Source organism: Pteropus vampyrus, unplaced genomic scaffold, assembly GCF_000151845.1.
Source record: "Pteropus vampyrus isolate Shadow unplaced genomic scaffold, Pvam_2.0 Scaffold1, whole genome shotgun sequence".
NCBI lineage: Eukaryota > Metazoa > Chordata > Mammalia > Chiroptera > Pteropodidae > Pteropus > Pteropus vampyrus.
The window spans coordinates 22,699,325-22,714,295 of NW_011888782.1; the positions used below are offsets into that span (position 1 = coordinate 22,699,325).

Consider the following 14,971-nt stretch of genomic DNA (forward strand, 5'->3'; position numbering starts at 1 on the left):
ACCTGGCACATAGTACTTGACAAATATTTTGACTGACTCACTTGACAGGTCAGGTAGTAGGACTTCTTTTCAGAAATGAAGCTGAATATATGTTGACTCCATAAACCTCTTCCCCTCTTTCTTTTTTACCTTCTTCTACCTGGTTCCAAATTACTAGATGTGTAACTAGAGGCAACTTACCTAACATCTAAGCCTCAATTTCTTTGTAAAAGAGGGATAGCAATGGTACATACCTCATAGAGTTCTGGTAAGGATTAAATGAGTTAACACATGTGGGGTGCTTAGAATGAGGCCGAGCACATAGGATTGGCTACCAATTTTATCTTCATCATCATTTCTCTCTCTTGTCTTTATTTCCTTGTCATTTTCTTTCTTTGACATTGATCCAACTTTTGCTCTCCTTCTATACAATCCCCTTTTTTCTTCCTGAAAGTGGTAACGTCCTCATCTTTCCATAACATGTAGAGTAAAGAAAGGACCCTTAGATTGTGGATAAACCATCCATGCTCCTGGGCTTCCCAACACTCACCTTCAGTGCTGATACCAGTGTGTGAGGAGGACATTCCCTGTCACTCCTCATTGGAATCCTGGCACAATTACAGGCACTAAGAAGCCTGGAAAGTGGCATCATATGATCGACACCTGTGGCTCTCCAGGGCTTGGCAGAGTACTCAGTAGAGCATGTGTCTTTTCAATTAAAACAGTAGTGATTGGAGAATCGATAGCAATTTTAAGACCCCAGATTAACTTGGTTGACAATGAAATCAAAGTTGGAGCTGAAGTGGTCCTTTTATACCAGCAAGGTATGGAAGGAGGTGTGCTCTCACCTCCGGCCTTATGACCATCAATGGGTAGCTGTTTGCTGGGCTTGCGGCCTCCCCTCACCCCTACCTTCATGTTCTGATAATAGCTTGGCTGGGGGCTCAGGAGCACAGAGGCAGCTGCTGCTCCCCCTGCCACAGAAACACATGTAGGGCTGGGGTATGAAAAAGAGGAGCACGAGTGGAAAGTACAGCAGAGACAAGTGAGGAAACCTGCCTGAAGGAATACATACAATTTAGGTGACCACCGTTATCCACCCCATCCCACCATAGCTGCCTCCCAAAATGTATCACCAGGGGAGGGGGAGGGGAAATATCTTCTAAATAATACAGAGGAAATATCCTCCAGAGACATGAATAAGACAGATATTCTATGGCCAAACCCACGAGAGCTCTCTTCAGTGCATTCTAGGCACATGCTGTCCTTTGGCACTACATTATGTCAGAGGCAGAGGACCATGTCCTGAAATCCATGTCAACGTGAGTTCCAGTCCTCTGCCTCAGTCCACATCTGTAGGAGGCAGCAGCAGCCCGCTGACCTCTGAAGTGGGCCGGGAGGGAATGTCTACGTCCCACAATGCTAGGGCCTTAGTATAAATGCAGAAAAACATTGTGTCTATATTTATAATTACACTCATAGCCCATCGACGTGAAACATATAAGTATAATATTAATCTAATCTGTATACTCTATTTTTGTGTTTTATAAATGGTAAATTTAGAGATTTTGACCCATAGGCAGAAGCACGGTTCTAAGAGAAAGCCTTGGGCCATTTGGATCAGAGCTGATGAGATGAGATTTGGCTCATAAGCCCTCCTCTCTGCCTCCTATGATGACAAAACCTGTTACTATGCTTAGCACTTACTATTGCCAGGCACGGGACCAGGTAAATTACGTGCATTATCTTTATAACACTTAAAACTCCCCCATGAAGTACATGTTATCATCTTTATTTCACAGAAGAGACTGAGGCTTAGAGTGGTTAAGTAACTTGCTTCAGGTCACACTGCTGGTAAGGAAGCCGAGATTCTGACACTGGCAAAAACCCTTAGTCTCACCCAGAAGCCACCAATTCTTTGGCATCAACATTATCAAACTCACCTGGGGTAATATTTGTTACAATGTAGGCTCCAGGTCCCACTTCTTGACATTCTGGTTCAGTCTGGGGTGTAACCTAGGAATCTGACCTCTAACAAGCACTTCAGGTGAGTCTGATGACTGTGGGTCCAGAAACCCACCATGGAAAACACTGCTCAGACAGATATTGCCCCAGAAGAAAATCGTGGGTCAGATGTGATTTCGCTTTCCCCTCCTCACCAAACTTCCTTAATCAGCGCATTTCTTTACATCCCTCAGCTCCCTCCCTCAGAATTCACGCCAGTTAGCAAACCTACCTACTTGTATATGTCCACACAGATGCACTTAATTGACCCTTTTAATTTGAAAGGAACGAGGATCAAGAAGTGTTTCTCCCCTTCTTAACTTTGTACCATGTCCCCGGCCTTTGAATTTTCGGTGGAAGAGTTTTTTAGCTTTTTCTTCACTTCTATGGCAGCTTCTCATGCCTGCAAATACCTATGTCCACCCTGTGGTGAGTTTTCCTCTGGACCTTGTATAGTGAGAAAATGAGTATTTTTTGCTGAGCTGCTTCATAAAAGGGGTGGCAGGCTGATGTGTACCAGCCAGAAAGCAAACTCCAGAGCAGCACAGTGTTGCTTCCTTATATAGAGAGTTCAATCTTCACATACATGGTGAGCCAGATATGTGTGTGTCTGTGTGTGTGTGTGTATGTGCGTGTGTGTGTACGTGTGTGTGTGTGTGTGTGTACACGTACCAAGGCGGTGCCTGCTGATGGCCCAGTTTTTTCTGATGCCTGGCTGGAGACACCATCATTCATAGATCAAGGATCCTAAAGGTGTCTCCAAAGGGAGAAAAATGGTTTCTCTTCTTAGCCCAACCTAGGCTGTTCCACAGTGTACAGGCCAGTGCTCTCACCACACACCCATACCCATACACGTCTAGAACCCCTAGGGGTACTGCTTGGTTCTCACCTCTGTGTATGCCTGGGTCACCTGCTCGTACAAGGACTGGTGGTGGTGGATCGCCAGCTCCAGGTCCTGCATCTCGGATGGCAGGCCACCTTCGCTGCACATCTTGCACCAGGCATCCACTCCTGACAGGAACTGGAAGGAGATGCGGCCAGGTCAGGGTGGGAGCACTGGGGGTGGGCAACGGGTGGATTTTGTGGACATGGTCAGATACCTTGGGAAGAAGCACTGGGACCCCGGAAACCTTAAGAGAGACCTCTGTCGAGAGTGCAGTTTTTCCCTTAAGTGTACAAACAGTAACTCCATGTTAGAAGTCAGACCCAGTATCTGTTTAGGGAGTGTAGTTTCCACAAACGCAGAAGATTATTATGAAACTGCTGGAGGTGGGAGGTATCTGCGTGTTCAACAGGTCATATCCACACATTGGCTACAAAATACAAGTGTGCAAACAGCTCACTACATTACATGGATACATTAGAGCTGCTTGCCCTGTGCACACTCACAGGCACATGTGTATGTGTGTGTGTGTGGGGGGTGCATGTAATGTAATGGGATATTTCCACACATGTACTTTATAGTCTACACACTGAGTTGTGAAGAAGAGCAAAGAACACCTCACACAAGACTCTCAGCCCCGCCTCCCCCAAACTTGTAGAGGCCATTCCCATAAGCAATGGAGATTAACCCTCAAGAAGATCTCCAGTATTGGGTCAGTATTCTCAGGCATGGGAGAGGGTAGGGGCACCATACACTATGTGTAGGTGGCAGTGGCTCCTGGGATGTGATATAGATATAGATACTGACAGATATCAAATTATTTAAAAATTAAAATTAACAACTGTGGAAGACTATGGGTCTCCATGCACAAAGGGTGAGCCAACAGAAATCACTCAGATTTATTGGGTGGAAAAGTACACCTTTAAAATGCAAATAATTCTTCACCCAACAGTCTGGAATGCTTCTGTCTGTGATTCTTCTCGCCTGGATGCACAGCTCCATTTAAATTAATTGCCTAAATACCTTTTTATCTCATTGCCAAAACAGCCCATATGAGGACAATAAAGAGCTGCCTAAATAAACAAATTGAAAAAACAGCCTTGAATCCATTGTTTGGTGTTTTTTTTATCCCTAGCTAAAAAAAGAACCATGGTTTACGAGTTTCCCTGAAGGACTAATAATACCTGAGAAAACTGCATAAAAAATAGATACAAATAAAATTGCTCCTGATCCAAACTAAGTCAGGAAACATCAACGAGAAGTTGGCTCCTCCAGCTACTCTGTTCCAGCACTATTTTTATTGTAACTGCTTGAGCTCTAGTCTGGTTGTCACTCCCGGCTTTCAGTCCCTGGCCTGTTGGCTGTTGTGGCTGATTTTTCATTCTGTATATTTTTATCACATTAGACATCTCTTAACAATTATGGAAGAGCTCTGGATGCTGTCCGGTATCGGATTGCGTGTACTCGACAAATTCTCAGAAGCTTCTTTGCTCCACCAATAACCATTTTACAAAGGAACCTGAAAGCAACTTGATATTCATGTGTCAATTGTGAGGGTGGTGCCTCTTTAAGGTCTTTGCAATTTCTCTGTTATACTTTAAAATGAGTCTACTATAGCAGATCCCACAAAACGGTGAGCTCAAGGAAAGAAGGAGAGACAGAGAGAGAAGCATTGGGTCTCCCTTGCCAGTCTGGATAAACCTTGAATAAAGTGTGCACGTAATAGGGTTGAAAACAGAACAAGAGATTAGACATGAATATTCTCATGGTCCTAAGAATGAACCAGTCACTATCAGTCATTACCACCATCATCTTAAAAAACAAACAAACAAACAGAAACACATGGCTAAGTCCCTCTGGATGGCTACCCTTGAATTGCGACACAAGTATTTTAGCCTTTGGAAAGGTCTCCGGTGGAAAGGGGCACAGTGAAGGAAATACAAAATACCGGGATAGTATGTTGAACAAATACCCACAGTAAAATCTATCATTGAAAAAGCACACTAGGCAACTTACGTGCTCCACTGCAAATCTTTTTAACAGTGCAGGGAGATTTGTGATTATCCCCACATTAGAGATGAGGAAACAAGCCAGGAATGGTGAAGTGACTTCCCTAAAAACTAATGAATGATGAGGCTGTGATTAGAACCTACATATGTCTGGCCTCCCAGACTAGACTCTTTCAACTACTCCATATAGCCTTTCACATCTGGTGGCTAATGGAGGGAGAGATTTAAGGTATGGCTTTGTGTTCAACTCTCCATTATCTGTGAGCTACTCAATTGTCATACGAAAAGAGAAACTTAGAGGTTAAGACCATAGACTATAACGTTACACACACCTGGGATGAAATCCCAGCTGCCCATAGATTGTGTGAATTTCACAATGGTGTATTAGTAAATGTTTAACAACGAGCACATATAGGTATACACACGCAAATACACACATGTGTATTATAAACTTTACTAACATAAAGGATTTGTAGCACATAATTTACACAGAATAATAACATATATGATGCTCTTTATTGAAAATTCGATGTAGCCAATTGATTCTCACTTTTGTATATGACAGACATATAGTTTCAACATGAAAGCTGGTTGATATTTTCACTCATGTTGGTGTAAGACAACAGTGAAAATATCTGAAGACTTATGTCAGAACATTACTAAGTCATCCATGGTGTGAGGGGCTTCTTTGATGAATGGAATAATAGTTTTTGAATATCAAAGAATATTTCCTCAATCTTGTGTGCTATTCACAATGTAAGAGCTACAGACAAGACACAATTCTAAGTTTAGTCAGCATTTAAAAATATTTTTTCCCTAACCTTTTAAGACTCTAGACAATCATTAAAACAATAAATCAAGCCTCAGTTTGTAGCATTTGATGATTTCCATGGTATGAAACTCCTACTATGATCTATTTCAAGTTACCAATGTGACATCATCAAATGTAGAATTAGAAAGAGATTATTGGTAGCCCACACTATACAGTATTTTCACCATAGAGATAAATACATATAAACAACCTCAAGAACCTAGATAATAAAATGCAGCAAAATAATTGGGAAGAAATGAGTTCTGAGTATTTATGGGCTTTGTTTTTAATATGACATATTTAATGTAAATGTAGTTTTAAGTAATGGCTATGTTTAACCACCTCACAAAATTCATGAAAATTTAACAACTGGCTCCCCATGATCTGGTTAGAGCCAGCTCCAACACAGGATCTTAGGTCACTTAACCTCTCTGAGCTTCAGTGCTCCTTTCTATAAAATGGGTCATAATATCACTGGCCAATACCAGTAAATAAATGGCAACCAATAATTGTTATTTCTATCTACCGTATTATTGTTACATTATTGTTCTCTATAGCAAATGTTTCATGTAAAATTAGTTTTCCCCTGCTCTCAGAACTCAATGATCAGTTTAGTTTCACAGTTTAGTTTGGTCTATGCTAAGGGAATGCATACTAAGCAATCAACACACACAAGCAGACAACAATAAACTACCCAGTGGAATGTAAACAGGCTCCGGGTTCCTTCTTGTTTGGATGACAAGCAAGACCACCAATGTTTCTTTATGTACACAGGGGCCATAAAAGTGGTAGAACATGGGTTATTGCTGTGACTACTCAGCAAGGTCTTCAGTGTTTCAAAAAGAGAGGAGGGGCTCTCTACAAAAAGTGCACGTCCTCCCACCCTGCCCTTCCCCTGTCCCCCCACCCTTCCCACCACGAGCAGCCACAGCAGCTCCCTTGGCCTCACCTGCTCAGCCTTCTGGTGGAACACTGCAGACATGGCGAGGATGGTGCTGCGCTCGTCCAAGGCAGCAGCAAAGCTCTTCCATTCCTGGTCCAGCTGCGTGGAAATCTGCTTGATTTGCTGTGAGGCATAATGACCAGCCTCAGAGAGGCGGGAAGCCACAGACATGATGCGGTTGATGTTGACATAGGCATTCTGGGAGGCAAAGGAGAATGAGTGTTTAGTGGGGCAGGCTGAAAAGGCAACCACTTATCACTTTTGGGGTGGGTATTTGGGAGAAGGAATCTACGTCAAACAAAAAGTATGTGAGAGGCTGGTATAGGCTATACTACTGTATCCATTTTTGGTCCAAGTGAAGTCTTTGTCTATGACATAAAACTCCAATAGATAGTAGATACAGTAACTGAGGCTTTTCATTCTGGGGACCAGCATAGTTTTGTGCCAACTACTAATGCACATAAATGCAGTCACTTTACAAGGACTACCTTAGTAATCTTCACAATTATCTTATGAGGTCATACATGGTACTTCTAAGAGTTACTCTCTAGAAGTAATGGCTCAGACTAGGGTAAAAGCTGGAAGACCCAAAGGCACCTCTCTTGCTGAGGAGAGAGCTATATTCGTGGCATGACTGCCACTCACAACAGGGCAGCGATGCACATCAAAGAGGGCAAAGGACATGTTGCATGGTAACCTCACATCTTCCAATCACTAAGCAAAGACTTTGCTGCCTCCACACCTGTCCCTTCACCAAAAGAACTGGGGCACCGGCTATCAGTCAGGGTTTAAATAAAGAGAGCATTTGAAGCCACAACATTTTTCCATGCTAAAAACAAGATCGATGGAAACCTTTCTATCCCTACTTGACTTAGGAACATTTTCCCAGCTGACCTCAAAAGGAATCTGTGGGTACCCCCAAAAGACATCCGTGGAGCAATCCTGGCCCTGCTTGCTCCTTTCCTCTTGTGTTTCATTCACAGTCATTCCCATCTTTGATTGCCAATTAAAATTCATGATCACAATGTGTGTTGTTTCCTACTAGGCTAGCAGAAAACCCTCTAGGAAGGAATAAGACAAAAGAAAAACCTCACAAATATAAGACAGTAGTGAGCATGGTTATTTTTAACTGCTACCTCCTATTAATTGTCTGAGGTGTCAAAATAATCAAGTAATATTGTGGCACCCGCAGAGAGCTTTTCTGACTCACATGATGTCTGTCTGAAGAAGTATAAGGGTGGCAGGTGGCTTGTACATCGTTTTTCTTTTCAAATCTTCTCAAATGATAATATTCTTCAACAACAGCATTTTCTCTTGGTTCTTTTAGCTCAGGGGTATCTCATTAATATTGGGTAAGTTTAATAAAGGTCCCTGATTTTCCTTTCCCTCTTCCCTCATCGTCCACATTCATTTTAGCTGTCCCTGACCCCAAGCATTCCATCCCTAACCTAAGCCAGGTGTATAAGGTCTCTCTCCAGTTAGAAGATCTCTGCAGAAGTTTAAAATGTTCAGTGACATGCTTGAACACAAGTCTATCCTGATGTATATCCCATGCATAATCTCTTTCTTTAGTCTGGCCTGAGACCTTTCTGACATAGTACATTCCCTTAACAGACTAGAGAATTACTTATTCCCGTTATATGAAATAACTACCCTTCAGAGATGTAGAAATCATTATCGGCCTTGTTTTCTGAGTTAGGATACAGATTCTACTTAAAATTAGCAACTCTATTTACAGAATTGACAGGAAAACCAACTCTGCACTCAGAAATAGAGGGAAAGAAAAGGAAAAAAAAAAGGTATGTACTGAATTTAAAAGTTCTGTCTTCTAAGGGAGTAACATTTGGATTCCCCCAAATCCCCAGCTTGTGTTTTCTTAGTTTGAGTTCCCCTGACGCAGACCCTGAGACAAGGATTTGAGACAGATAGTTTATTTGAGTGTGGTCCTTAGGAAGCACAGTGATGGAGTGGGGAAGTCAAAGAAGACAGAGAGAAAAATAAAGGATGTGTTCATTAATTGGTTACTGCTGTGAGCAACTGGGGGTCATCCCTCCTGAAACTTTTTGAGAGACTGTATAGAACACACTCCTGCGCCATCCTACTGGGAGACAAGGAATCTGGGGTATTTATGCACCAAGCCTCATTGCTCATGATTGAAGGGCGCTCCTAGAATAACTCCCTGGCATTTCCAGTCTGACCTCCACACAGGCCAAGCACACCTCCCATATCAGAGAGTGACCATGGGCAGAGAAACACAGGAAGCTGTCAATGCGTATGGGAACCATTTGCAGATGACTTTCGGGGCGGGTTGAGGGGATATGGGTGGGACATTGACGGTGTCTGATATAGCTGTCCTTCTAAACTGGATTCAAATCCTGGAAATGCTTCTCCCCCAACCCCCCCGCCACCACACACACATATTTATCCAAATCTATCTATGGTTGTTGGGTTTTCCTATCCTGGGAAAGACCTTGTATGCTTTGGCCAGATGGCAAACAAGAAGAGCAATAAGAGCAGAGTACTAGCCTGTCCCCAGGATCCCTCATGTACATCTTATGGGTGCCTGGCCCTCTATCATTACTGCCTGTTTACATCCTCCCCACCGTGAACACAGGGAGGCATATATCTGCTCACTCTTAGGAAGAACTTTCTAGCTATTAAAGATGTCTAACTGGCTGCCTTCTTGAGGCTGTTCACACCTTGTCACTCATTCAAATATTTATGGAGAGTGGGCCAGGCTCTGTGTTGGTTGCTGTGAGAGATCAAAGAGAAATGAGACAGGATTCCTGCCCTCAGGGGCTCACAGCTGAGACTTAAGAAAAGTCCTCAAATGACTGTAATTTAAAGCAAAATGAAGTAAGTGTTTTGAGAGGTAGAGGCAACTTGCTGTGGGGATGCAGAGGAAAGGGATCTGAACCACTGGCAGGGATGCTGGGAAGGGGGCTTCCTGCACAGAAGGGGGTGGTGAGGCTGGCGGTCCTCCAGGGCCCCCTTCAACCCTTAAGCCTGTGATCATAAATGAAAGCTAAAAACAAACAAACGAAAAACAGACCACAGCTTACATTTCACATTCTAGAGACTAGCACAGTAAATGCCTTTTTGTTTCCTTATCAGTGGGCAGAGAAACGTCTAACTAAAACTAACAAATGATTACTCTTCACAAAAGAAGTCGAGGCAGTATTTCTCACAATAGAGGGATAAAGATAATGTTGACTCATACATTTGCTCATTTTTTTCTCTATAGCCCCTTTTCAGAATAGCAAAACACTGCAGGAAATATTGCCCAAGTTCATGATCATCCTCCTCCATTCTCCTTCAGCCTAGAACCTGAGACAAATGAGCAGATAGATTCTCAACTGCAGCCAAATGAAAAGAGGAATGGTGCAGAAGGTCGCAAATGACTGGAAAGGAAAGAACAGGGTTAAAGAGCTGGATTAAGAGTCTGGGTAAATAGGGGTGCTTAGTCATTAGGTACAAATGACATGTCATGGCCTTTGGTCAATCCATCTGTGTGGTTCTTCTGTGTCATGGTTCATGCCACTGTTAAGGAGCATTTGGGGGTATGGTCTGTCTTGGGGACATGGCCAGAAGGAATAGACATTGTGACTCTTTATGGCCTGTCCATTTCCTACAAGCTGCCTCCTCCACTGCCTCCCATCTGCCTGGCCCTGCCACTCTTCCCCACCAGCCTTAAACACCCTTCTATCTGCAGAGCTGTCCATCAGTCGGTCACTGGGCCAGGAGTCAGAGGACATGAGTTCTGGTTCACCCCTGGCAGTCGCTTAAAATGTCACTTGCCTTCTCTGTGCCCCAGTTTCTTCATCTGTAAAGTGAGTGAGTTGAGCTGAATGATCTTAGATATTCCATTTCTGAGTAAGCGGCGTCTGCTCCATATAACCCAGGCCTCTAGATACATTCTGTGTTTAGAGAGGGCAGCCAGATTGAACATAGAGAGAATTCAGGTCGCTGTTTTCTTATTTCTTCAGTGCCTGGGGGAATGTTGACTAAATCTATTGCCCTCCCCAAACTCTCTTCTTTGGAGGTAGTGGGGCATAAACTGAAGAAACCAGAGTAATTCAAACTTTCAAGTGTCCAGGTGCAATGGGAAGGTTTTAAACAAAAGAGTAACATGATCTGATTTATGCTTTCAAAAGACTGCTCTGTGCGTTAACAGGTTAGCAAGGGGACGATGCATGGAGAGCAACCTGGGAGAGGAGTGCTGCCCACCGTGGAGGTATACATGGCCCAGCCACCGCTGTCACGTGCCTCAGCCCCTCATCCTGGCTCTGGTCTCTGGCCTGCTGTGTGATGGCTATGGCTGGAGCTGGGTGACCAAGGGCCAGCTGCTCCCCTCCTCTTCCCCTGAGCAGAGCTGCCTAGACCGACCAGCTTCCCTGGCCAGAAGTTAATAACATGACTAACAATTCTGGCTTAGTGAGTATCTTCTTAAAACCTTACTTCCAAATTGCTTTATTCATTTAACACCCTCCCCCCCCAAACACACATATATATGCAGTGCTATTATTATCATTATTCAAAGTATCACATAGTCCAAGATACAAACACCATCTACCCTGCAGAATGGCAACGTGCTCACTGCGTGTTCCGTTGTTTCATCCACCCCATCCTACCCCGCTCCTAAGGCTCTCCTCTCATCATTTCGGTCACAAATGGGAAAAATAACTAAATTCCAGCAAATCTTGCTAACTCAAAAACCCTCTATATTTATACCCTGCCTCCACTGTTCTTGCCTACAAAATTCTGTTTTCTTATTTCATTTCTGCATTCATTAATTGGAGATCACAGGATAGATGGCCCCTTCTCCTGAGATCTTGTCTCCTACTGTGATTAACTGAAATCAATGGAGCAGAGTCATTCCCCTTAAAGTACTTCTTGGCAGAATCTCGATGAAAGTTTCCAGCCCTGCCAAAGGCTCCCCCTTTGAATCTGGCTCCTGTCTGCCCTGACTGGCTAGAAAAACATGCAACGCTACTTGCAGATAATGATAACTTTCCACTTAAAAACTCAGCTAACTTTTCTCTTTAAATGAAGTTTTTTATGTGGTATGCTCTGAAAAAAAATACTGATTCTTCTAGAAATAATCATTTGATACAAGCTATCATTTTGGTAACCCTCAGCTCTGTGTTGTTAAAACACAGGGGCTGATTGTTAAAGCAGATCATTTCTGCATATGTGTAGCACTTGAATTCCATTCACTTCACTCTTAAAAGCAGAGGTGGATTTTACACTCCCATGGTCATAGGTTCCCACCCTGAATCAGAAACTCTCTCCTGTGGGTGACATGAAACATAAAGCATCCAGTCCATTGTCTGGCATATAACCAATAAGAATGTTAAATCTTTTCCCTTTTCCAGTTCCAGCAGATTGCTGTTATTGCTCCAAATTAAAGGAAAACCAAATCAAAGTATTAGGAAAAAACATAACAGAAGAAAAACCTATCAACTATTCCAACTAGAGGCAAAGATTCCAACAAGAGTCCAGAGTCCCGCTGTATTTCACAGAGAACATGACACAATGTCCCTACTATTCCTAGGAAAAGCGCCTTTCCATAGGAGCCTGACACATGTGCCCAGCTCTACAGCAGGCAAAGCTGCCCTAGCTGTTTGTCAGGCCACTACCATGCACAATGCACCCCCTCTGTTGACAGATGCTCTTCTCCTAGGATTCAAGGGTCTGGGGCCCTGAATGGTCCACAGATCTTTCCTTGACCCAGAGAGATCAGAGAATTCGGAATCGGCCAGTGACTTGCTCTGTAAGCCATGCCCTTTCAACACAGTGTTCTTCCAAACCTTAAGCTGGGAAAATAGAAGTCTTTTGGGATAGCCATCTTAAGGCTACGTGTTAACCAGGCCTAAAGCACCCAGAAGTGCGACTGTCAAGACACATAAGGGGACAGATTCTTCTCCTTAGCACTGACCATTTTACAAAAGGTGGCAGAAGCCTCCTCCCCACGCTGGGCATGGGGCCTTTCACTTTGTCGTCCAGGGGCGATGTTTCTCATTTTCACCTCCAGAGAGGCAGCAGAGTCAGTGAAGAGCTATCTCACTTCTGGGATGAATGAGTCCTGGCATGGAGTTCTCAATTCCATTCCAGTTAATGAGCCTACAGCTTTTAAATTATTATTATGAAAATGGAAGTTGTGATCCCTCAGATGATCGAAGAAGGTGAGGCATGTAGGGGCCATGTTCCTGAAAGGGATTCAGTCCTCTAGACAAGCTCTGGAGACCTTGACTCTCCAAATCCAAAGTCAAGGGAGGGAGGCCAGGCAAACAACCATCCAAGGCCAAGGTACTCAGCAAAATTATTCGGGTCAAATGAAAAACAAAGGTTAAATCAAAATGTGAAACATAAAAAATATAAAAATAGCGTCGGCTCAGCTGAGAAAAACATGCATGCCAGGGAATCATATCTAAATGTTATCAGTTATTGATATCTATTTTTTATTAAAAATTATTGGGATGATATTGATAAATAAAATCAAGTAAGTTTCAAGTGTACAATTCAACAGGATGTCATATATATATTGCATTGTGTGTTCACCTCCCAAAGTTAAGATTTCCTTCCTTCACCAAATATTTGACCCCTTTGACCCCTATCTACTCCTCCCACACCCTTGCTTCTGGCAACACTAATCCACAGTCCATGTCCATGAATCTGTTTATCATGTCTGTTTGTTGCTTTCAGTTTTATATCCCACATATGAGTGAAATCATATGGTTTTCAACTTTTTCTGACTTATTTCACTTAGCATGATTATCTCAAGATCCATCCATGTTGTTGCAAATGGCAACATTTCATCTTTTCTTATGGCTGAGTAATATTCCATGGAATATATGTACCACATCTTTTTTATCCAATCATCTATCGTAGGACACTTCAGTTGCTTGCATGTCCTGGCCACCATGAATAATGCTGCTATGAACATTGGGGTACATATATCTTTGCAGATAAGTGCTTTCAGGTTTTGGGGGCAAATACCCAGAAGAGGGATTGCTGGATCATATGGTAAATCAATTCTTAGTTTTTTGAGGAACCTCCATACTATTTTCCACATGGTTGTACCAATGTATGTGGGTTACTTTTTGCCCACAACTTCTCAACACTTATCACTTCCATGTCCTTTCCATGACAGCCATTCCAACAGGTGTGAGATGGTATCCCATTGTAGTTTTGATTTGCATTTTTATTTTGTATCAGAGACGCACGGTGGTGGGAACTTTTCTTTAGGGTCTTTTTTAATCATCTTAATTTTCTAGTGTATATGGAAGCTTAAAAAAATTTTTGGTGTATACATATATTTTAAAAAAATAAATTCTTAATACTGTACAGAAGAAGTATACAGTGTCAAGGGCCCTCTTCCTCCCCTTTAAAATTATTACATCAAAACATCAAATGTCTATATTGGTGATGCAGCTAATGGGGAATTCATGTTTAATCTTTTACTTTTATCAAACTCATTCTTTTCATTTACTTGTTTTATTTCTTCCGCAAATAATTCTAAGAGTTGCAGAGTGATTTTGATTTTAATAGATTTGGTGTTTTTAATATTTTTTAGTTTTAAAATTGTTTTAATGTATCTTTAATTTTAATAGATTTGGTCAGGTTGCATTTCATGAAAGCTGCAGTTAACTCAAATTTCCCCTTTTTACTTTGGTAAAGCTTTTTCCTTTTTTTTATAGTAAAGTAAAATTTACATATAAGTGAAATAGGCAAGTTTTAGTGAGCAAATACTGCTTTACTAAAAAAAGAAATATAAACACACTTTACTTAAAGCTTTTTAGAAGCCAAGTTCATGTAACAATCTCATTCAATTAGAAAAAAATAATAAAACCCAGACATTTCTTGAATACACCTAGTAGGTACTTAAAATTTTCTTAAATAAATAGTGGTATATTCAAAGTAACGAAGAGAGGGGCATATTGGGACTAGACCCAGGCCTCCTGATGCCTATTGTGCATGACTCCTCTGCTTTTAGCTACCTTTTCTTATGCCCTGCACCATATATTAAGTTTTTGTTTTGTTACATTCAAAGGGACAGCCATAAGAAGAGGTATTTGGAGATTTTCCCATACAGCATTCAGAGGCTTCGGGAGTAACATTCAACATGAGTTAAGAATGTGCCAAAGCAATGGAAAAAGCTGAATCTCACTTCCTTTCTCCAGATTAATAATGCAATGTATATTGCTTACATCTTTGCTAGTACCAAACCCACTTTGGGTACTGAAGCTGTTAAAGTATCATTTTATGATTAATTAGTTTAACATTACCATGTAAACCTGCTGATCCCACCTCAAAACATATGGACACTGGGATGATAACAT

The 14,971-nt window shown here is 42.1% G+C and overlaps 1 protein-coding gene across 1 annotated transcript in view; it reads right to left on the bottom strand.

The window, feature by feature from the left end:
• Positions 1-14,971, bottom strand: part of KALRN (kalirin RhoGEF kinase) — a 640,142-nt gene that overhangs the window by 359,357 nt on the left and 265,814 nt on the right. The window contains 2 exon segments of the mRNA XM_023520165.1: positions 2,873-3,004; positions 6,636-6,827. Of these exon segments, the coding sequence (XP_023375933.1) occupies positions 2,873-3,004; positions 6,636-6,827 (324 nt within the window).